Consider the following 24,003-nt stretch of genomic DNA (forward strand, 5'->3'; position numbering starts at 1 on the left):
TGGTATAATACACGTAGGACGCCATATAGGATACAAAATTGCCGTGTAGGACAAATGTGTCTATTTATTCATTTTTATACAAGTTTAAGTGCTTATTTTTGCACACCCAAAGTTAAAGGGCATAGATGTCAATTGATGTCAAGTTAAAGGGCACAATTATGTATTATGCCTACAATAAAACTAGTTTTTCTTTTTGTTCAAAGGATTCAATGAAGATATACTCCCTCTATTTCAATTTGATTGTCGGATTTTGACTTAATGCGGAATTTTAAAAAAATAAAAGAAAACTTTTGAATTTTATGGTCTTAAACATAGGATTACGAGTTTTTGTCATGACGATAGAAGGATGAAAGGAGGGCTGAAAAATGAAAATAATGACAAATGGAAAAAGGTTAAACTTGTTCTTGAAATCTCTTTTTAGTTTAATCAGAGAGGGGCCTGATCAGATATTTAAAGCTTTGTGGGCGATTGTCTCATAACAGCCGGCCAAACATTTTTGCCAAAGATGCAACAGTTGTACTTTTGATTTGATTTAACGTAATAGGATATGACACTCCTGCGACTCATCTAGCATCTATCATATGATTATCTTCCATAGAAAATTACGAAGGTCGAGGATTAGTGAAAGGCTAGTAAACAATCGATCATGTCTAGTTTTTCTTATCAATATTATTATTATTACTCCTACTTTATTATTTCATTTAAATTTGGTTATCATATTATTTGTTAATATTGCTACTGTTTTCAACATGGTTCTTCATTATTGTATTTCCTTTTTAAACATTTTTTAATATGCTTTACTTGAACTGAGGTTCTATCAGAAATAATTTCTATACCTTCATAAGATATAAGTAAGGTCCGCGGTATGTCGTATGCCTACACACCATTTTCTCCAAACCCCACTTATGAAATTATCCTTAGTATGTTGTTGATAATATTTGGTTTGGTTCGATATTTTAAGGAGAACTGAAGCATTTAAATTTTTTTATATAAAGTTTTTTTTTAAAATATAAATATATATTCGTATTATTCGATGTTAAACTATATATGTGCACCAGTTAATTTTCCAATTACTATATCTTTTCATAATTATAAAGATTCAAGATTTTCATTAACAATTTATCAATATTTTACCTAGACGGAATAAAATATTTATACCCAAAGATGTACAACGTACATACCCCGGTACGGTATTTTGTAAATATTTTTCCTAACTATATATGGAGTGACATTTTTGCCCTAATTGTTGGTACGTAAATATGCCATCTAATTTTGTTATAATTTAATGGGCTTCATAAAGAAAACCCCACCAGATGCAATCATGCAAACATGAAATGACAACTCACCTTTTCCATATTAATTTCAGTAGCAAATTCTGAACCAAAAATGAACAGAAAAAAATATTAGTAACAATTTTTTATAAAATGCCACTGAGAGCCCGTTTGAATTGGCTTTAAGTTGGTCAAAACCAACTTAAAACTTCTTTTTAGCTTTTGGACGTGTTTGCCTAATACTGACTTTAAGCCATAAAGTTCTTAAAGTCAGTCAAAAATGAAAAGTTAGGATTCCTAACTTTTTTTTCCAAAGTGCTTAAAGTCATTTTCTTTGACCATGGAAATTACTTTTATATCCCTTATATTTTAACTAAATTTCCAAACTACCTTTTTTTATTCTGTTAACTCTAAAATTCACATCATAAGCACTTTTATCCAAACACTCAACTGCTTATTTATAAAAATAACTTTCAGCACTTCAAAGTTCTAAAAGCACTTCATACATAAAAGTTATTTTTTTAAGCCCATCCAAACGGGCTCTAAGAGAATTTTACATGTTGATTTCTCGGATGATCACTCAATTAATAGTTGTTTTTTCAAAAAGTCATCTTTCTTCTTGATTCTAATTTTCTTCAATAAATAAGGTGACTTTTTGAGATAATAACTGTTTGTTGAGTGACTATATGAGAAATCAAAATGATTTTTTATGGGGTTGATTTCTCGGATGGTCACTCAACTAATTAATAGTTATTCTCTCAGAAAGTCACCTTTCGTCTTAATTCCAATTTTCTTCAACAAAGAAAGTGACTTTCTGAGATAAATAACTAGTAATTGAGTGATCATCTGAGAAATAAACTCGACTTTTACGGGATTGATTTCTCGGATGATCATTCAACTAATACTTATTATCTCAGAAAATCGTTCTTTCTGATTCCAATTTTCTTCATAAAGAAAGTGACTTTCTAATATAGAAATCCAACGCGATTTTTATGTTTATCCCTGAAGGTTTTTCTTATGCTACTTCAAGAGATGGTCCTTATATTTATAGAAACTTAAGAGATCGTGACTATTCAGAATAGTCATATTCCTTCACGAACAATGTTCGTTGTGTCTGTTCAATTTAAGACCTCTATATATTATTACAAACTATCTAGCATTATTTATGAAGTAAAACTAGCAGTATTGGCAAAATGTGGCATTTTGTTCAAATGCATCAAGATTTTCTCAGCCATTTGCCTTGTGCATACATCTCCATGTTGAAATGCACTGACTACAGTAGCAGGGAACAACCTGTCTTGTGATATATCAGAAACAGATTTGTCCCCACCTTTTGATAGAAACTTCTCAATTAGCCAAAATGATTTCTGCCACAAGACACTTTCTCTGTGTTCCTTCACCACATTCAGCACATGTTGAATGGTTTGCATCTCAATCAGTAACTTAACACTCTTGTCTATATCAACTTTATCGTCTAGTAACGTCGATATAGCTGATAATGCTGCTTCAACTACCTCCACATTGTCATGTTGTAAGCAGGATAGTAGCCTTTCAACTGCCTTAGCGTCGATTAAGCAGAAGCTGTCTTCAGCAGAACAAATGCCTCGATGGACTGAGCATAATGGTACTTTTTCGGACTTTGAATGGAGAGACATACATCTTCTTAGTAGAACTGATTTTATGTACTTGTTGTTCTTGATTGGTGGTGGTTTTGATAAGTTGACTGATTGCTTTGATAAGTTCCCTAGACCAATCGCGGATAACTTTTGGACTTCATCGCTTGATGTTTTCACGAGTAACTCTGTGAATATGTACGTGAAGTTGAACGTTCTTATTACATGCAGAATTTGATGATCGTAGAGTGTTGTTGTCAATCTGACAAGAGTTCCTACTAGTCCATCAAAATATGCACTTGTGTACCTGTTTAAATTTGATTTTTTGTTAGATATTTTAATTAATTTTTTTGGAATTTCAAAGTTTAAAGCCCTTCTATACAATTAATACTTTCACCATCTTATAAAACACAAACAATACCTGCTTGTTCTTGTCCCACTGACATGGATTTTGTTGATTTGTTCTATGATTGTAGGAATTGTGTTCTTGTTGACCAATGCTAGGTTGAGTGCCATGTTTTGGTGGGGAAGCTTTGCAAGAAGAGTCATGGAGACCGCTTGCTTTTCTGTGATCCGAGGACTTTCAGATGGATCGTGAATTAGGCTCTCGGGTTGTCCTTTGGTTTTGCATAATCTGTCTGAAATTGTGTGCCCCATGAAAGGAGACAGAGTGATAAGAAGCTTAAGTGCTGCAAGGCTGAGTTCTTCGTCAGGGTTATTGATGAGCTCGATCAGATTGTAGCTAGCATCCGTCTCTTTGATCACAGAGGTAATAGTAGACGATGCTTTGGGATACTTCATCAGGCAAATCAAGATCCTAACAAGGTGAAAATTCATTTCTTCGGGGGTTGAGTTCTTGATCCTTTGGATGAAGTTGAATATCATGTAGTCTGAAACCAATGTGTGGCCACGGTCGTTAACTTGAAGATTCTCTAGCTCTAATCCGGACTCGAGCAAATTTGCAAGTATACCAGCTGCTTCTTTCTTTGAGTTCATTGGCTCATCGTGAATCATCGTTCGTGTGAAAATCTCTTCAATCATGATTTGGACAAGGCCAGCTTTAACAAGTGTGTTAGCATTTGGATGGTGAGAAGAAATTTGTTGTAGAGCTACAAAGGCTGCATTCCTGCTCAAAGTATTTCCACTCTCTACCATTTTGATCAAAGTCGGAGAAGCTCGTTCAGCAACATAGATTATGCTGTCAGATCCAAGCACGATTTCCCCGAGGTATCGTGCCATCTCCATTTTCATCTCTCCACTGCCTACTCAAGTTTTTTTTGGTAGTAGTAAGTAAAAGTCAGTTCCTTGAATTCGAAGTTTGACACCAAAGAAGATTCAACTTGGAAACGACCTCTTGATACATGTCTATAGTTTATGTTTCAATTTGTCTGTCTGGTTCTGACTTGACACGGAGTTTAAGAAAGTAAACAAGACTTTTAAATCATGTGGTCTTAAACTAAAGATACGTAGAATGTACCAAAATATCCTTTAATCTTGTAGTCTTAAACATGTCATGTGGAAAGTTGAAATTAAAGAGTTTCCGAAAATGGAAAGGGACATTTTTTTTAAACAGACTAAAAATGAAAGTAAGACAAACAAATTAAAGCGGAGGGAGCACATGATTTACCTTCAAGAAGATGATTTAAAAGTGGCTCCAAATATCCATTTTCAGCCATGTGTTTGATGTTGCAAGGATATTTCTCCAAGATTTTCAAGACTTCATCCGCTTTATCTGCAACGAATGAATCATCGGTATGTCTGTATTTGGCTGTGATCAGCATGAGGATGGCTCCAGGAACTGCCCCAATATTATAACACAGAAACTGGGATTTCGATAACTCAAGCAAAAGTCGTAATGATACATGCCTAATAGGTCCGTGATTACTTGACAGCATCCTTGTGACTGTAGCAATATCGATAGTTTGAGCAATTACTTCCTGCATTTTTGCAACAGCTCAACTCAGTAACATGTCTAGAGGATATTCCAATTATGTTCAATGTTGAGTGAAGACAAATAAAATGTGAAATGTTATACTCTCTCCGTTTCAATTTGTTTGTCGTTCATTTTAGTCTGTTTCGAAAATAATGTCTCTATCCTTTGTTGGCAACTCTTTAATTCTAACTTTCCACGTGACATGTTTAAGACCACAAGATTAAAGGGCATTTTGATACATTCTAAATATCTTTAGTTTAAGACCACAAGATTCAAAAGTCTTCATTACTTTCATAAACTCTGTGTCAAGTCAAAACCAGACAAACAAATTGAAACAGAGTGAGTAGTAGTTGTATAATTTTTTAGCTTATAACGTGTCAAGCATAAAAGAAATTGACTATTACCTCCTCATCATCTTCAGCCAAATATCGCAACAATTCCAACGTTGCACATCTTATAGTTCTGTTTCTGTTATCCAGTAAATTTCCAAGCATTGGTATAACACCAATGCTACGAACTTGTACCTTATTGTACGGCTTTCTGAGGCAAATGCTGTGCAAATCTTCGATTGCTTTGAGTATTATATCATGTGTAGTAGCTGAAGCCAATGCTGCCCTTGCAGCCTTGATCCTTGCGGTTTCATTTCTTTCTTTCCATTCGTCTATTGTTGCTTTCAATGCCACATTAGTGCTCAGATTTCTACTCTTTAGCTTCTGGCCTGACTTTGGACAAAATATTTCTTCGCGGTTGTTATCAGACTTATTAATCCATTCTGATATCGCGTCCCTCTCATATGTTACTCCACTTTCTATTGTGACAGGATCCTCCATAATCTTCTTTGTTAAAGGACAAAAGAATGTTTCGTATAGAGGTTCCATGTATTCAGGCTCAGACATCCGTGGCAAATTTGTTAAAGAACCAGGGCTCCGGTTCCCATGATTCTGAAAATGAAAGCCTCCGCTGATACTGCTTCTCGAATTGTCACTTATATAAAGATTTGTTGAATCATTTAATCGAAGATTCTCCACGGAAACTTCAATATCAATGGAGTAAAGATCTGTTTCAGTTTCAGTTTCTACTGTTTCATTAGTCATTAGTTCCCTTGAATGCAACATGTTAACTTCTAACTCTGTCTGCTCAGAAACCGGATTTTTTCTTGCTACAAATGCTGCTGCACCTATCATATCTTTTGAGAGAGACTTAACCGCGATCTCTGCACATTCTTGTTCCCCATAAAAATAAGATGGTATGAGACTCAATCCTTCCGCGATATGTCTGTTCACAACTTGAAGTTGTTCTATACTTGGTTCAATCAACTGATTTTTTTGCCTATAGTTATGGCATTTCTTGATCAGATCATTAGCTAGATGCACATTTTCAAACATAGACTGTAATTTCTCTATGACATTTGATGTTGCATTTTTTCCTATTTGCAACTCCATTATGACTGCAGAAACGCGGTATAAGTAGCTTCCAATCTCAATGAAATTCTCTTTTTCGACATCTATTGAAACCACTGATTTTGTGAACTCTGAAATACTTGCCAACAAGGTTTCAGCAAGTATACCAACTCTGTCCCTTTCTCCATTGACCTAAGCGGTGACGAAGTTAGAAATTTCGCTAAGAATGTTCAAAATTTAATATAAGTACTTTTTTGACGTCAAACACAAATAGAGTAGTATTTATTTTTTATATAAATAGTATACTTTTCCAACGAAGGATGTTCAATTGGTCACCTGAGAAAGAAAATGTGACATTGTTTCAACTATTAAGCTAAAATCTGACCTAGAGAGTCTAATCACACCCCTTTTTATAACTTAACAATTTCTTGGAGTCCTTTGAATTTTTTTTCCTCACAAGAAGAATACTTCTAAGCTTGATGAAAGTAGGTTGCAAGCTATGTTGCTCAAACTCTTCAAAAATACCGCTAGTGCGTATCAGATTCTCCAAAAGTAGTGCATTTTTTTAGAGTCCGAGCAATATAAAATGCAAGAACAACCAAGTTGTTATAAGTATAATGGACTCAACTATTACCATGTACTTAGTTAGAACCTCTTACTACTATGTAATCAATCAAACAGAAGGGAAAACAACTAAAAGGGCTTGTTTGGATATGGAAAATTTGCAAAAGAGAATTAATTACTTACCAGTATGATATCAGAATCTATACTGCCAGACATGTCCATCTCTATAGTGAATTAAGTCTCTTGCAAGTTCTCTAAACTATAATGAAAGAGTGCGTAATAGCTCGCTGATCGAGCATTTTTGTGCTGAAGATGAACAGGATTAAGCGATCTGAAGAAGCTGAGGGATATAAAAATACATCGGTAGGAGAAGGTTATATGGTAGTTCTCCAAAATCTTGAAGAAGACATTTTAAGGGATGATCTGAATCAGTCACTTCTTCACAAAAAATAAAATTTGTTTTTCATGTGAACAACTATTATCTACTAACAACTATTATCTACTAAAATTTCTTATGTCAATTTGATTTTTATTTTTATTTTTTATTTTTGCTTAGGTAGTTAGTTTGAAAGAAGCAATAAATACTTAAATAGTCAAGATTTAAGACTCAGTCAGCTGTACTAAGACACATTAGTAAATATTTCATTGGTTTTATTTTCTTTTACTTTGATATTTGACTTTAGTTTTTGAGCAAGTAGGATCATCAAGTTGATTTATTTATTTTTAACAATTTGTAATCCAAAAAAAGGGGGAAATCAAGAAAAGAAATGAAAAGGAGGAGAAGAACTTTTCAATTGGAATTCAATTTCTATGGATATAGATATTGAGTGGGTAGAGAGTAACATCAACTTTGATAAATTCAACCAAATATATAATTGTGGTGCTATCAAACTTATGCCTCTTGTTATCTTATCATGGCTGCCACTTTTATTTAGTAGTATAAAAATTGTTAAGAATGAAATTTTGTTTCTTAATATCATAAATTTGATGCATTGATTCGAGTCGTGATATCAGCACCGATGTTTGCATCAATGTAAATTTGATGCATGGATTTGAGTCGCAATATCAGTTACTTTGATGATTGCATCAGTGTAAATTTGATGCATAGATTCGAATCGTGATATTTTCCACTGCAGTGTAAATTGATTATATCACACTCTAAGAATACGATTCTTCTTCGAACCTTACTGTAAATGCGGAATACTTAGTGTACCTGCCCTTTTTAATATCATAAATTTCTTTTTTTTTTAGATTTCTTTAATCGACTTTATGTGGATATTAATGTGAAGTTATAGTTGATTTAGATGTTTTGATGAAGTTGTTCATCCAACTAGATTTTACTTCTTGTGACCTAAATCATTAAACAGTCTAGTCAATGACTTGCCTCATTTTATAATTTATATATTTTATATACATTGATAATATAAATTGATGTATTTCAACCGATAGCTAGAGAGCATGGAGAGTTCAACTAAACCTTTTTCATTGAAAATTAATAGATATATATATATAAATTGAATTTCTTTTGATTTCTTGCTTTGCAAAATTGACTGTAGCAAGCTATTTATTACTATATTTTAATGTTATCAAATTAAGATAACTATAGTAAGTTACAGTGCTTCTATTTTAACCACAAGAGCTTAAAAACCTAACTTATTCATCTTAATTTATGTGATGCAATTAAGCATGAAATTTAAGAAAAAATTTCTTTAAAAAATTGTGATCTAAAATAAACCATATACATTTGTATAACTAAATCATCTCCTGAGGAGTAAAATACGAAATTTAAATTAAATTATTTTTCTAAATATAAAAAGATAGCCTTTTTGTTATCAAAGTATATCTCATAAATTGAAATGGATGACCAATTTTTGGGCTCAACTTTCATTAATCAACGGTTAGCTGTGGCTATCAATTTAGTGATCCAATAGTTGTAACTAAATATCTGATGAGTCACCACGGAAAGCGAATTCGAGAAAGATGAAAATAGGATTTCTATTCCGATTGTAATAGTGATGTTGACAGTGTATTTTGAATAGTAGGCTCTTCCTTGGTCACGACCTAGGATTCTAATTTCACATCAATCCAATCCCCATTCACTTTTTTTCCTTTTTCTTAATAATGAATAGCATAGCATGTACTAATTGTATGAACAATTACAAGAAAATAACTTCTTTCTATTAAAAATCTGTGAAGTGTATTCTTATTACAACAAAGCTTGGGATAAAGATATAAGGAGGTATAAAAAATGAGGTGACATTTCACCATAAATAAATATATACAGCCTGCTATGTAAATGGTACAAAGAGCGAGTAATAATAAGATTTTATTGAGGGGGGGAAAAGGGGAAGAAGTTATCTTACTGTTCTACTCAGCACTCTGTAGAGTCATCTAAGGTCAGTCTTCATTAGTTTGTCTTTCCAGTGCTGGAGGCGTTTTCGCTTTTGCTTACGCCTGCCTCTACATGCTTGTACATGAATAATATTTCATCAAAACCATTAGCCTGACTGCTTTCACCCAGTACAACTTTTCGTAGAGTAGCTTATGTCACAATATAAGCATTATAGGCATTGCAACCTGACTCATCCTGGAAATCCTAAGCTTGTCCAACATGTATGGTCAATGTCGCCTTCTGCAGTAGTATACAACAGGGTCATCCACGCGGAGCAGCCAATGTGTCAGTATAGGCTCATGTTTCTTGACTTCCAGCGCAGCAGTTGGCCTAGCGCCATGGATCCAAGAGTTTGAAGATCCCATTGAGTTTTAACATTGCAGGGAGAAAGCAAATACCAGACCACATAATATTGAAAAATAAGACTGCTCGACTAGTTGAAAAAGTAGGGAGATTCTAGAACTTCTCTTAGATCGAAATCACCCCGCTCTGGTAACGGAGGGAACTGTAAGTCGGGGAATGACTTCTGAAAACTCTCCAGTAACTGTTAACAATTAACAGTGTGTTATTAATTTGGGACACGATATACTTTAGTCTTTAGCAGTCTAATCTTGAAGAAAACATAAGCAAAATCCAATGCAAATTTGATGAGGATAAGAAGGGCTACAAGCAGGATACTGTAAATTAAAGTTTATTTAATGTGAGAATCATTAATGTCTAGAAGGGCAAACTTTTGAAAAAACTTACATCTTCCAGTATGGGTGCGTCGTAGAGTTCCACAAATTTCTCTCTCAAAATTTTGTTCATTTGGTCGACGTCACATGCATGTGTCCAGTATGAATCATGCACTCCTGCCATCAATATTGGTACGAAAACATTAGCATGTGTCATCCGATGCTTATTCACACGGGCACTTGACATTTCATGTGACTGGAAAGAAAATAGGCAGCAATACAAACCTGCAAAACTTAAGCCAGCTTCTTTGCAGGTAATGGCAGTCATCATCATGTGGGAACCATCAAGAGAGTGAACAAAATTTGGAGGGAATGCTGTTCTCTGTCGCTTAACCATTACCTGTAATTTATGATAAGAGCATGAATAACAGAAAACACCACCTAACTTCCAACTTATAGTCGATGCTATGCAATACACAGTACATTGATCCAACAACTCCAATTAGTTTCACATTTTTGCACTGTGTAATTGTATGTTATTCCGTTTCATTTTTTTTGTTGTATAAGCATTATAAGTGAAGAATGCAAGCAGACCTTATCTGTTTCACGCTGTAATGTCAAAATCTGAAGAGAAGTTTTAATCTGCATAGAGTTTAAAGTCACAAATAGTCAGTGACCTTCAAATATGAAATTTGTCAACAACATAAGATAGTTTGAAACTCCATGCAATTTAAGCTTTGAATACATCAGAACATTACAAGATGCCTTCCTAATTTGCGGTAAGGTTGCACAACTGGAAGCCCAAGTGGAGTAGTCCATTGTACAGGCTGGTTTTCCATGGCTATAATCTGGATAATAAAGTGTTAACCATTAGTAAAAAGAAAATGAGACCATAAAAACTTCAAAATCCATCGAAATGGAAAAAAAGTCAGGAGCTACATAATCAGGTGATACTGATGTTTGACATTTTTTTTCATTCCTTTACCTTCAAAAACTTTCCCATCTGAAAGGGTTTTCCTCCCTAAGGTTACAATTAGGAACAAAACACTTTTGAATTCATTGACTAACACCACATTGAGTTCAATTAGAGGATAATAGAATATAATTTTTCATCCCAGAGTTTTAGTATTATTTGTTTCTTCCCCTTATTTTTAGATTTCTATCACTGCCAGTTGTTTCAATATCTTATTATCTTGCTGCTGTTTCTATTTGTTGCTATTGCCTCTTTTTCACTGTTTGCTCAGCCAAGGATCTCTCTCGGAAACAGCTTATCTACCTTCTCAAAGGTAGGGGTAAGGTCGTGTACACTTTACCCTCCTCAAACCCCACTTGTGAGAGCACATTGAGTTTGTTGTTGTTGTTGATGCAACTTAGCCTATGCTACTGCTTTCCACATCCAGAATAGACCAGGAAACATGGAAGCATCAAATAATTTTTTAGTTCCACCTTATATATACCTAAAGATCAGCATCTGTACAGAACAAGGAAGTCACTGAACTAGGATCAGGGGAAAGGCTGAAGCGCATATTTGAACAAACCACCGAGACACAAATTATGTATCATACATCAAACTTGAAATTCTGAATAAGTTTAACAACAATTTTAATTTAATAACGCAAAATTTAATACATGAACTAACCAACTAGTGTGACAATTGGAATAAAAACAAACCTTTGCACAATCTCCGAGCCAACTCATGATACTTCTGGCAGCTTCAAACATCTCTCCTAAGGCAGTCAAGGTGGTCTGACCATGCGATGAAAGATAATTAGACCAAGTACATAAGCAGATACAGAACAAAATTTGAAGGAACATTGACGCTACATAGACAACAGAAAGTATAGATACGTAATTCAACAGTAACCTTAAGGACCTCAAATGCAGTTGCACCATGTTTCAAACCACTCACTTCATCCCGAAACATTTCCCAATTTGACTCCCAAAGGTCAGAGTTGGTGTTGGCCAAAGCCAAATTCAAGACTAAATGTAGAAATATGTTTCACCATGAAATGGAAAAATGATAAATTACATGGAAGTACAACTATGTACTATGTAGAAGATTTTGAATTTTGTAAGACTGCATAAATTTATCTGAAAATGTGTTTGACCAAAGTTAAATTTGATTGTTGAAGGAGATATGGACGCAAGTTTAAGGATTGGAGTAATACTGCATTTTGCATGGGTAGCTAGACCTTATTCCCGTCAATTTTTGTTTCTTTTTTTGTTTGTTTGTTTGTTTAAAACAACACCATGATTTAAAAGAAAATCAAAATATGACTTCATTTAACATTTGCTGGGAGAATATGTTGCACCCCTACATTGACTTTTGTGTTCTGTGGAACAGAACAGAGGATAGCTTGTATCGAGAACAGAAAAACGATAACCACGTTTACTTTTTATATATATATATATATATATAAGTGATGGCCCATATTACTGTTAGACATCACTTCAGGACTAACCACAAGGAAATGATTTTCTACTTGAGATAGACAGATTTATTTTGCTATGCCATGACATTTACTATAAATCCAAATATAATTATATTGAAAAGCCCAAGCAGATTGGATAATCTAAGTTCATACTTTCGCTGCATAACAAGCTGCTGCAAACAACTCGTTATCATCTTCAATGGCACCACGCTCCTTCAATCTTCTTTTGATTTGGTCACGAGCACCAATATACGTGACACCGTACACTGATGTCATCACTGTTTGCTTGACCAATTTCCTGTCCACCTGAGTCAGCAATCAAGAGCAATGTGTTACAGAAGAAATATTATTCAGCACTTTATAATGATGCTCTGAAGAGTAGTGCAAATCAGTTCAAAGCTTTGATTATCTTTTGCTATTTCATTCATGATGTAAACTGGAGTATGCTAATGAGGCAGAAACATTGTTAGAATTCATGGAATCCATCAGTTGAAGAGGACTATACTTATGGTTTTTCTTTTTCTTTTGTTCACTTGTACAGAAAAACTAGCACTCTCTTTGTGCTACTTTTTAATACAATTACCTCTTCAAAAAAACTATCCAATGCTTATCATTCAGCCGTTAATTGAACATAGAAACCAATTATAGATGTATGCCCCTCGTATATTACTCCATAAAACTCTAGAAAAAAAATTCCATCATTGACAGTAAATAAGCCCGAAGAATTTAGACACATCAAAGACAAACCTGGTTAATTAACAGCCTGGCACGTATCACATTTGGATCAGTTGCAGGATCTCTATCTGCATCTCTCTTCATAATATCAAGAACTCTGGTTGAAGAAAGAAACTTACAATCATGATACAGAAAAGCAGTCTCCTGTCTAAGATTGTCTCAGAACTAAAATTAATCACAAAAGCATTCCTATCACATAAGGAAAGGATAATTGTTGATCCAACCTAGCAATTTTGGAATCAACTAAATCCAAGAGCTTTTACATAGGTTACTGAAATAGGAAAGCAGAATCATTTTCATGCAGTACTAGTACTAGAATACTATTACCATTATTAGACAAAATGATGCTCTCTATTAATGAAATTTACATCTAATCCTGAACCCATCAATCACAATTACAACAACTTAAGTATCTAGGTATCACGAGAAAAATTTGGTAGAGATATTGTCATACTATAATCTCTTCTCGCCAAAGACAATACACAGTGAATTTGATCAAACATCCTGCAACATTTTCTACAGCAGGTCTCAGACTAAAGTCTTCTAGGATTGAAAGCCACATTGAAGGAGTGATAACAAAAGAAAGGAAGTAGGGAAAGTGCGGTTTAGTGGCAAAATAGTAACTCACCGAGTAGCAATTCCAGAATAAACATCAGCAGGCTTGTCTCCAGCAACAAGATTGACTGCAGCTGCTCCTAACTGTAAAGTAATCCAGACTCGGTCAAAACTCGGCAACTCAAAAAATGTTAGCACCATTTAGGATTAATTCTGTAGTACACAACACAAAACTATGCCATAATTTTGTCAAGTACATTTGAATGCTGAATTAGCTAATCCTGCAACTCAAGCCCAGAGCAGGCATACTTGATATCAAACAAAGACAACTTATTCAATGAATCAATCTTACAAAGTCTTAATGTAGGCAATAAAAAAAGACATCAATTACCTTATCCCTGCCAAGGGCGGCATAATGTTGTAGCCCATTGCACGACCCATCCTTCATTAGAAGTCATAAGAAGACAATTAGATTCACATTGTAGGTACAACTTCAAAACATGACATATGCATGCAACTCAACATTTAGGTAATGGCTAAAGCCACCACATATTAGAATGTTTAGTTCATCCTTTTGTGATTAACAGATGGCTCTTCAACAATACATTTTCTTAGAAGATAGGGATATATTTATTCACGAGTTCAATTTTCCTATAGATTTCACGAAAATTATTAATTATTAAGGATCTAATATTTATTACATGAGAAAGATTAACAAAAAGCATAGTACAACCACATACCCAGTAATCTGGATTATAACATGCAATACTAACATAGTGCAGGTGAAATACAAAATTGCACTAAATTAATGAAACAATTATAGGACTCCCATGAGAACAACGAAATTAGAGGAGAGTTTACAACCTAAATCATACAACCATTGACAGTAAGCTAAAACAAATATCACACGGCATTCAACAAAACTTGGCCTATGATTGGGGATGAAGTCTCATATGCAGTGCTGCATTTCAGACTGCTTGGATGTTCAAGGCCATAAATTGCACCATTGTCAGAGCAATTCCTAAAGTACAGAATCCTTCTTCTATCAGAGAATTTAGACCAATCTCTTGTTGTATAAGTTGATCTCTGAAGTACTCACAAAGAGAATGCAGAATGTTACGAACTGTCTGGTGGATTGTGGTCAAGCAGGATTTATTCCAGGAAGGGTTATCACTGACAATATTCTACTCAGTATTGAATTTGTAAAGAGGTATCAGAGAAAAGGGGTATCATCTAGAAGCATGCTCAAGATTGACATGCAAAAAAAGTCTATGATTCTATTGAGTGGCCAATGTAGAGCAGCTACTGATCAGCCTATATTCTTTTTGAAACTGGTAATTTGTATTCTTCAGCATTAAGGGCTATACTGGCCACCTCCAAAAAGTTTACAGCAAAGAGAATAAAAGATACAAGAATCCTATAAAATCCACTAGTTGGATTTGCTCTTCTATATTCTGTTCTTTACACCAAAAAACTAGTGAAGTAATGGCATGTGTGGAGATAATGTCCTATTCCATCATCATTAATGGGAAATTATCTAAGCCTTTTGAAACTAAGAAAGGCTTGAGACATGGAGATCCATTGTCCCCATTCTTGTTTGTTGTAGCAATGGAACATCTAGGTAGACTATTGAAGCAATGGGGGAAGATTCCAAACTTTTAACTTCCATCCTAAATATGACAAATTGAACCTAATGTCCAAATCCAACTTGGTTTGAAGATGATTTACTCCTATTTTGTAGAGGAGATGCTATGTCGGTGTAATACCTACCTATTTGATCAGTTTCAATGTTTCTCACAAGCCTCTGACCTTATTGCTAATCCATCAAAAGGTTCTGTTTATTGTGGAGGAGTGTCAAGAGAAGTACAACAGGAAATCCTGGGAATCTAGGGCTTCAATAAAGGTGAACTCCTTATAAGATACTTAGGGGTACCTTTGAGTACAAAGAAGGTGTCAACTGCCCAATGTCCGCCCTTGATAGATAAGATCTTGAGTAGGACAAAGTCTTGGACCACAAAGTTCTTATCCTATGTAGGTATAGAGCCAAGTTGATCAAGTCAGTCAGTGTTCTGGGCTCAGATATTTATCCTTCCAAAGAATTGGTAAAGATAATTGAAGGAGCATGTGGAAGTTTTTTGTGGACTGGAGGAATTGATCTATGAAAGAAATACTTCTAGCCTGGGATAGAATTTGCCAACCTGAGACAGTAAGGGGTCTTGGAACAAAGCTGCCATGATCAAACTACTATGGAACCTGAGTCAGAAGAAAGACAAATTCTGGGTAAGATGGATTCACAGTTCACTGATATTATGGGAAGAACAGGAACTTCTTTGTTGGACACTGCCAAGCAGGCATCATGGACTGTTCAAAGGATTCTGAAACTAGTAAATATGTGGATGATGCAGTATGTCTGAGCTGCAGAGTTTGACACAATTTTCAACTAAGCTGTCAAAGGCTCTCTTGAGGCATGATTAAGCCCTGAGGCTACGTACAAAATACATTTTACACTATGCCTCCTTTAAGCAGCAACATTGCATCTGCCTTGAAGACAGCAACATTTGAAAAAATATTTTACTTCATTGTATGTTTTTTCAGTTCTTTTGTCTGCGTAATTTGGTCTTCTATTATTCTTGAACACATTATTTTTCTTTTCTTCAATAGCACCTTTATTCATTAAAGCCCACAGTTAACTGCTAGACGCATGACTTTGAGACCTCAACTATCTAACTGGCACCATTAATTTGAGGGCATTCACACAAACAGAAATCCATCTTGTAGAAAATCCACCCCACCCCACACCCCCGGGTTCATCACTATGCTAGCAAGGTTCAACTGTTAGGATGACCATCAAAAAGCAACTTTCATCAACCTTTCATATTGATAAAGGAAATCCTAAAACCATGAGAATAACTTCTCACCATTATACTATACAGTCTTCACACCATTATACTATACAGTCACAAGCTATACACCCTCAGTGACCATCTACACTAGTTGTGGGCATCATCTAGAATTAGTGAAAGTACACAAATCACACAACATAAAATTTAGGTTTTCATTCCTGCAGCCCTCTCATCTAAGGAGCCTTCAAGAGGTTCAAACGAAGCACACACATTATGAACTCCACCACAAACATTCTCACATTATCTATTACCTGGTGAATGGGCATATGAGATATAGAGGTCTCTGGAGAAGGGCTTCTCAATGCTTCAGATATATTAATACATGTTGCTAAGCATTGAAAAGGATCTTCTGCCCCCAACCACCAACGCTTTCCTTCCAGTGGCCTGTCTGCAGAGTCAAAAACATCCTCCATATGGTTTTCACTGAATGTGGCACGACCTTCATACGATAACTTATCAACGCCACCACCATATACATTTGCTAGATGTATCTTCAGCCAGCGTAAACCGGACTTGCCAAGTGGACGCCCCTCAGAGAATTCGAGGATGCCACGGCATAAATCAGAACCAAGATGGTTTAAATATGGGTGCATAGGATATGCACGACCACGAAAATCAAGATTATGTGGATAATAAAAACCCTCTTCATCCTTCATTTTCCGTGCAACCTGCTCTTCAAAGTAAAAGGTCATGGAATACTATACTTTTACACAAGGAAAAAGTGAACTAACTAAAGACAAGGATACAACTTACAGCAAGTTTGAGTTCAATATCACACCGCTGAGAATGCCTCTCGCAGTTCTCTTTTTTTGCAGCTTTAACTTTCCACTTCCATTTCTTGATTTCTTCTTCATCTTCTGTGTCTGGCTCTTCAGGTAAAGGTATCTGAAATCAACTCGACTCTAAGAAAACATGCATGTAACAATCCTCAAAAAGCAAAAGGAAAAACAAAATTGCAACATCATATAGCATCGTCACCCACATCTTCCCTGTCAACTAAGTCAGCAAGACAGCCTCCACTAGCCCATATTCTGTCTAATATGCCAAGTACCCTCTTATTCACCCTCCATTTGGTATTACCAAGAGTGTCAAGTGCCTGAAAGGCCAAAATGTAGAAAGGTGAAAAATGAGGCCTTATTTTTTTCTCCATCTTTTTTTTTTTTGGTTGTGTGTGGGGGGGGGGGGACTGAATTTTGAATACTATATATAAGGAAACAAAATAAAAAGGGAACATCTGCCAGCAAACCTGGAATACAGGTTCCAATTGCTTTTTTGGAACTCTTTTAATCACTTCACGCTGTTGTTTTGCTCCATGTGTCCGCATAATGTATGATGGTAAAAATAAGTATGCACCTTTGTCATACCTGCCAGAAAATGTGGAAATTTAACCCAATCCACACATAGTTCTGAGACCTACTGTGCTGGAATTACCAAACCAAGCAACTGATGCTAATATGTGGTCCTATCACCAACCACAGGAAGTCAATAAGCCTTATTCACATATCAGTTAAGCTTTATCTGAACAGACATCTAATTACCACTGACAAAAAGGTTCAAATGCGACTTTGAAGATCAATCAAGTTCTTCAGGAAGAAGCAAATACCAATAACAGGTCACACACTCATGGTTACTCGGTGGAACTTCGGCCAATAAATCTAGCATTACAAACAAGTGGGAGAAACCTCAGTCCACAGATACTATCTTGATTCTTGAGAATGACAAGAGCAGGTCAAAAGGTATTTGAAACAGCATCCTAGATAAGTGTGAGAAGAAGTTGGTGAAATGGAAAAGTCAATATTTATCTTTGGGAGGTAGAGTCACACTCATCAACAGTGTGCTAGATGCTCTACCTACATATATGATGTATGTTTTCCCTATGCCTGCAAATGTGATTGAATGGATGCGATTAGGAGGAATTTTTGTGGCAAGGAAATTGTGATCCTAATCTAGTAAAGTGGGACCAAGTTATGGAGATTTGCCTCACAAGACCAAGCTCTCTGGAAGGAAACAATAAAGGCTAGGTTCGGAATGGAGAATTTGTGGATCACCAGTCTGCCCACACAACCTTATGGCTCTGGAGTATGGAGATCCATCAGAAAACTTTGGGCAAAATTTTTTAATAAATGCAAAATCAAGGTAGGGAATGGTGGAAGGACACTGTTCTGGGAAGACAGATGGGTGGATCAGGTGACTTTGAGAAATAGGTTCCCTAGTTTGTTCAACCTGAGCCTTCAAAAAGAGGCTACAATCAGAGAAATGAGAGATAATCAGGGCTGGGATCTCAGGTTTAGAAGACATTTAAATGATTGGGAGGTCAATGGAGTAGTTGAGCTGCTCAACATTCTTGGGCAGTGCAAAGATCTAAACGCAAACGAGGACAATCTATTTTGGTATTCAGATAAGCAAGGCAGATTTTCAGTGGGCTCAGCCTATAGAAGCTCACAAAGACCAGGTACTCATATAGGTGGATGGCCTTGGAAGATGATTTGGAAAGTCAAGATACCATTCAAGATAGCATGTTTCACTTGGTTTCTAGCCAAACAGGCTGTACTCACTCAACACAACCTCATCAAAAGAGGTTTGCAAATCTGCTCCAGGTGTTGGTTTTGTGAATGTGAGGTCGAGACAATAAACCATCTCCTTCTACATTGTAGAGAGACTGTGAAGCTGTGGCATATTTTCATCAATTTAAGGGACATCAGTTGGACTATGCCAAGTAACATCAAGGAAGCTCTAGCTTGCTGGAACAGCGATGGGAATCAGTCAGGACATAGGGAGAGATGGAAGATTGTCCCTACCTGCATTTGGTGGACTCTACGGATGGAGAGGAACCAGAGATGTTTTAAAAACAACAGCTGCTCTATGCAGAAGTTGAAGCTAAATTGTATGGTTCTTTTCTTTTTTTGGTGTAAACATGAATATCCTCAAGATGTAGAGGATATTCCCAGTATTTTAGATTACTTAAGACCTACATAGGATTTTTTCCTTTCTTTTGCAACTTTTGGATGTAAGTATTACTAGAATATCCCTTGGGTATTCTTTTCTTCATAATACAAATTACCTTTATCCAAAAAAAAAAGAATGGATTTTGACACACCTCAAAGGTACTAACTTCCGGCCAACAGGAAACAAAAGCTTTTATTCACTAGGGAAGAAAAGGAGAAAATAGAACAGAGTAATTATCTAAACTCATGTATCTAGCATACAGACTGGAAATAAGAAAAGAAGATCTGCATACTAACCCTGACCAATTCTGAGGAGGAACCAGCATCGGCATATATGGAATCACCATATGTCTAGCCTGTTCGTGAGCAAAGATTTACAGTCATTATAATTCCTCTATGGCATTGATTATGTAAGCATGAGAATCACATTATCACCCAATGGGCAATGAGTATCCGTGAAATACTGTACTCACAGTTTTATCTAAGCCTTTACGAACAAGTGGATCACATTGAATCACACCATATCTCCTGCTACCTTTCCTGTAATCAAGGAAGCCACAAAAGAAATCAACAATGAATGGTTTGGAGATGTTATCTACATTGAACCCCTTGATGAAAAGAGTAGATTTCTTTTCTTGTTTCCTCAATTTCTATTGAGCCCAACTGAGGGAAAGGGATTCCTCGAGCTAAGTTTGCACTCACACTGTTTCTACAGTTTTGAGGGTGTGCACAAATGCTGGCCGAATATCTGGAGGACAATCATCTAGCTGGTCATTTGGAGGCTGAATATAGGCAGTTTCTATTAATATCTGAATCAATCGGCAGCCAACCTATAAAAAGGTATTACTTTCAGCAAAAACATCACAAACTACTATAAATACAAGGGCATGACCGGGGAAGGAAGCTCTAATACTGATCATACAAAGGTGATGAAGAGAAGACACTGTTAAAGACAAACCTTGACAAGGTTCTCCGTGCCCCAAGGCTTTTCCTCATCTTGCTTCTTCACAATCTTTCTAACCTGCTGCAGCTTCTGTTTCTTCATCAACATTTTTACTTTTTTCCTCAACCTCTCTCTTTCTTTCATTATATCACCAGCTGTTTCTTCCAAGGACCCATTCAATGCATTTTTCTTGGTCTTCTCCAAAAATCTATATATTCTAGCCTGAGAGAAATTGAAATAGGAGTAAATGAACTACACAAGCGTGGCTGAACAGCTCTTTTTTTTGTTATATACTTTTTGATTAGTTGTGAGAAATGATTCTGAACTTAGACTAGCAAATGGAGAAACAGAAAAGAAACCATGAAGTTCCCAATAGCCTAAAAGAGCCATTGATACCATAGCACTATATACAGAGAGCCCATTAATGTAGCAGACGAACATACAATACAAGAACTCAGAAGAACAGGATGTAGTTCAAGTGCCTGTAGTTTGAGCGGGAAGTGTCTAATAGGAACACTTTATCATGTGTTTAGATGCTCAATTGTAATAAGTTGTAGTTAAAGCGTCTAAATGAAACTTACTGGCAAGTTCAAGAGGCAGTCAATGTATTCAGCATTCTTTTTTTAGTCAATTTTTGGTCACCCACAAGATTCCAGTGAGTATTGATGAAAGGGTGCTCATTGTGGAGAACCATGTTTTGTTGTAGGTTCTACCACTTCTTGTACACCGCTTGTATACAGTATACCAGAGTTCTCTCCCAAATCATGAATGAAATTATTATTTTTTTATGACAAGGGAAACCCACAACCACTATCCATTGGGTGCGCACAGGGTAAAACTCCCGCTCCTATGTAATTGCTCGCAAACCACATATTAAAATTATGAAATTTCATCATGAATGAAATTATTACTTTATCACAGACCAAAATAGAGAATTTGGCAGCCAAATTTCACCCATATTGATGCTGTATCATACTAAACTTGAATAAAGAAATGAAAGTTATTGCAGCCTCTCCAAGTTCCACTGGCATTTTCAGTGAAAATGTTGCCAATAAAATTAAACAAATTATGGCAGAGAAGCAAAAAAACAAGTTTGCATAAATCAATACAAGACAAGCGCAGAAAAGGATATAAAATCAACTATTTCAATTCATGTGTTTGTGCTATCGCTTTCTCCCACCTATCCTTTCTAGACGAGGGGAAATTACTTGGGACATGGTCAGTAAAAAACCAATAGTACAAAATTTTAGCTTCCTAAGAGTTAATGAAACACCAATATTTCACACCAATAAAGAATCTGCTGGCACATTTCGCTATGAGGTTTTGTTGATTACTCTTAAGGAACATACAACAAATGTATAGAGTATAGCCTACAATGTAAGTACAAAAAGTAATTCCTCGTATAAGTGGTCCATTCTGAAGAAGAGAGCTAACACATAGGGGTGCTGATATCATCCTCTTCTACTTTTATCTTTATTCAATATAGCGTGTTACAATCTTATCCAAATACATAAAATTGCATGAGATGCACAGATTTGGACTCAATAAAATGTATATGGAAATGAAAACAAAGCAATAAAAAGTAATTTCAAAATCCCCAATGGACAAAGACGAACCTCATGCTCAATTGCTTCACCAATGTGGGAAGCAGCTTGCACCACTCTAGCACTACCACTTCCTCCACCCGTCATTAGCAACCCCATCAACTTGTGCATTGTAATCACAGCCATCATTTCAGCCGGTAATTGATCAAAGAAGGGAGCATAAGCCCCGCGGTTCTTACCTTCGTCACACAACTTCTGTTCAGCAGCTATAGCATCCCTCAATGGCTCAAACCAACCCAAGAATAAAGATTTAATATACGGCAAGTTTGGCGCCAGCTTTTGCTCACACATATCCATCAACAGCTCCTGATACTCCTTAGCTGCGTCTTCCCATGCTTCAGTTTCTACCTTTATCTGCCTTCTTCTAAGCAAATTGTACTTCCCAATCCCCATCCCACCTACTGTTTTCGGCTGCTTTGGTTGCAAATTAATCTTCAAAGCCTCATTTTCTTTGTTCATTTCCTCTATCAATTCTTGAATTTCATCAATATCTTCTTCAGATGTAGATGCAATAGCTTCTGCAGCACTACCATATCTCCTCAAAACTCCTAAAGATCCACAACCCATGTGAGTCCAAACTCGAAAATCTCCTTCAACTCTAGAAAAAATCGAACTTCCAGAGAAACCCAAGTCATAGTTCTTACAACTAACTTCACACATCCCATCTAAATGCCTAATTTTTCCATTAACTCTAGAAAAGATTGAACTTTGAGACAAACCCAAGTTGGGATTCCTATAACTTTCTCTAGTTTTTCCTAAAGACTTAGCAAAACCAAGAAAATCTGAATCATGGGTGTTTCTGAATTTTCTTAAAGAAGCTTGTTTAGATATGTATCTCCACATATTCAGTGGATCTTTTCTTGAAAAACTGAAGAAAAAAGATTACCCCAAATGACTGAAGCTGAAATAAAGGTAAGGGAAACTGTGGAATGCTTGTTAGCATTGAAAAGGGAAAATCTTGAGAAGAAACAATGGTGAAAAGAGAAGCAGAGGAAGGAGGAGTTGGCAATGGAGGCTGCCTTAAACCCTTCCAAAAACCTATTCTTTCATTGCTAGGAATTAACTAACAGTAATATCCGGGTTTTATTTTTACCTTATTGGGTGACCTGACCCGTTTACAGTAACTTTGGAGGTTATGGCACTGAAATTCAGATTTCTTTTATTTATTTATTTTGGTCCAAGAAATTAAATGTCCTGCAAACTCCCCAAAAAAATTAAAAAATTATAAAATGATATTTTCTAGTATTCCACAAAATTATTAATTTAATAATGATATGAAGCTTTTGCAATATTCTCTCATTTGGAAATTAGACTTAAAGATTTCGAGGTGAAATTGTAATTTTACTCCCTCTTCGTAGGGGGTAGAATATATATTTTTGTTATATTGCTACATTTATCGTAAAATAAAATGAGAAAAAATAGTCAAATTGAAAGTTGGCCAGACACTTCGTAGCTAGAAAGAAAATGAAAGGATTTGGCTTATAAAATAAATACAATAAATAATCAAATGGAAAAAATGCAAAAGAAAATAACTTCATATATAAACTTTAATTCTAATAAAATAAATAATAATTAAAAAATTAGAATGTCCAACTAATATTTTCAAAATATTAAAAAAAATGCTCAACTAATATAAAAAATCTATTACTTTCTAAAATCATTCAATTATAAATCAAGGGATACGTGTAAAATATAACAAATAAGTTTTGCAAAAGCATTGTTCGATCATGGGCCACAACATTTTCATGGAAGAAATTTAGACCACTCAAAAGTCAATAAAAATTGTCAATTAAATATTTATTTCTATTTAGACAAATGCACACACAAATAATCTACAAATTCTCTGTCTTTATATTTTCAAAATTGATCAATCGAAAGTAGTCTTTCTATCCCACAAAAATAGGGGTAAAATTTACATTCTACCCTTCTCTCGTACCTTATTTGTGATATTACATTAAATACATTATTATATTTTCAAATTTTTAAATTGTTACTTATTTTACAAACTCATTTTTGTTTTGTTTATGATGGTTCATGTA

General features: G+C 35.4%; 2 protein-coding genes across 2 annotated transcripts; both read right to left on the reverse strand.

The window, feature by feature from the left end:
• Window positions 1–2,289: 2,289 nt before the first annotated feature.
• On the reverse strand, window positions 2,290–7,245 carry LOC129880042 (putative U-box domain-containing protein 42). Its single transcript, XM_055953865.1, has 5 exons — window positions 6,965–7,245; window positions 5,222–6,409; window positions 4,512–4,821; window positions 3,306–4,146; window positions 2,290–3,191 (listed from the first exon to the last, which is right to left on the reverse strand). Exons 1-5 carry the CDS (start codon window positions 7,001–7,003, stop codon window positions 2,435–2,437), a joined length of 3,135 nt encoding a protein of 1,044 aa, XP_055809840.1. The 5' UTR covers window positions 7,004–7,245; the 3' UTR covers window positions 2,290–2,434.
• A 1,699-nt stretch (window positions 7,246–8,944) lies between these two features.
• Window positions 8,945–23,000, reverse strand: LOC129880043 (DNA-directed RNA polymerase 1, mitochondrial). The gene is made up of 19 exons (XM_055953866.1): window positions 21,977–23,000; window positions 20,376–20,582; window positions 20,120–20,247; window positions 19,891–19,957; window positions 19,715–19,773; window positions 17,719–17,836; window positions 17,455–17,568; window positions 17,226–17,357; window positions 16,724–17,140; window positions 13,961–14,011; window positions 13,643–13,713; window positions 13,027–13,111; window positions 12,433–12,585; window positions 11,519–11,593; window positions 10,606–10,695; window positions 10,442–10,489; window positions 10,133–10,247; window positions 9,921–10,024; window positions 8,945–9,717 (listed from the first exon to the last, which is right to left on the reverse strand). The coding sequence occupies exons 1-19, from the start codon at window positions 22,805–22,807 to the stop codon at window positions 9,607–9,609; spliced, it is 2,976 nt and encodes a 991-aa protein (XP_055809841.1). The 5' UTR covers window positions 22,808–23,000; the 3' UTR covers window positions 8,945–9,606.
• Window positions 23,001–24,003: the final 1,003 nt, after the last annotated feature.

Source organism: Solanum dulcamara, chromosome 2 (assembly GCF_947179165.1).
Source record: "Solanum dulcamara chromosome 2, daSolDulc1.2, whole genome shotgun sequence".
Taxonomy (NCBI): domain Eukaryota; kingdom Viridiplantae; phylum Streptophyta; class Magnoliopsida; order Solanales; family Solanaceae; genus Solanum; species Solanum dulcamara.

What these genes read in the sequence shown, in the direction of transcription:
- LOC129880042 (XM_055953865.1), bottom strand. Translation starts at nt 7,003, where the DNA reads ATGGACATGTCTGGCAGTATAGATTCTGATATCATACTG. An exon ending in TAGATTCTGATATCATACTG is followed by an intron (nt 6,410 to 6,964) that starts GTAAGTAATTAA and finishes GTCACCGCTTAG; the next exon opens with GTCAATGGAGAAAGGGACAG. An exon ending in TTTAAATCATCTTCTTGAAG is followed by an intron (nt 4,147 to 4,511) that starts GTAAATCATGTG and finishes AAACTTGAGTAG; the next exon opens with GCAGTGGAGAGATGAAAATG.
- LOC129880043 (XM_055953866.1), bottom strand. Translation starts at nt 22,807, where the DNA reads ATGTGGAGATACATATCTAAACAAGCTTCTTTAAGAAAATTCAGAAAC. An exon ending in GTAAAGGCTTAGATAAAACT is followed by an intron (nt 19,774 to 19,890) that starts GTGAGTACAGTA and finishes GCTCACGAACAG; the next exon opens with GCTAGACATATGGTGATTCC. An exon ending in AGCTGGCTTAAGTTTTGCAG is followed by an intron (nt 10,025 to 10,132) that starts GTTTGTATTGCT and finishes TATTGATGGCAG; the next exon opens with GAGTGCATGATTCATACTGG.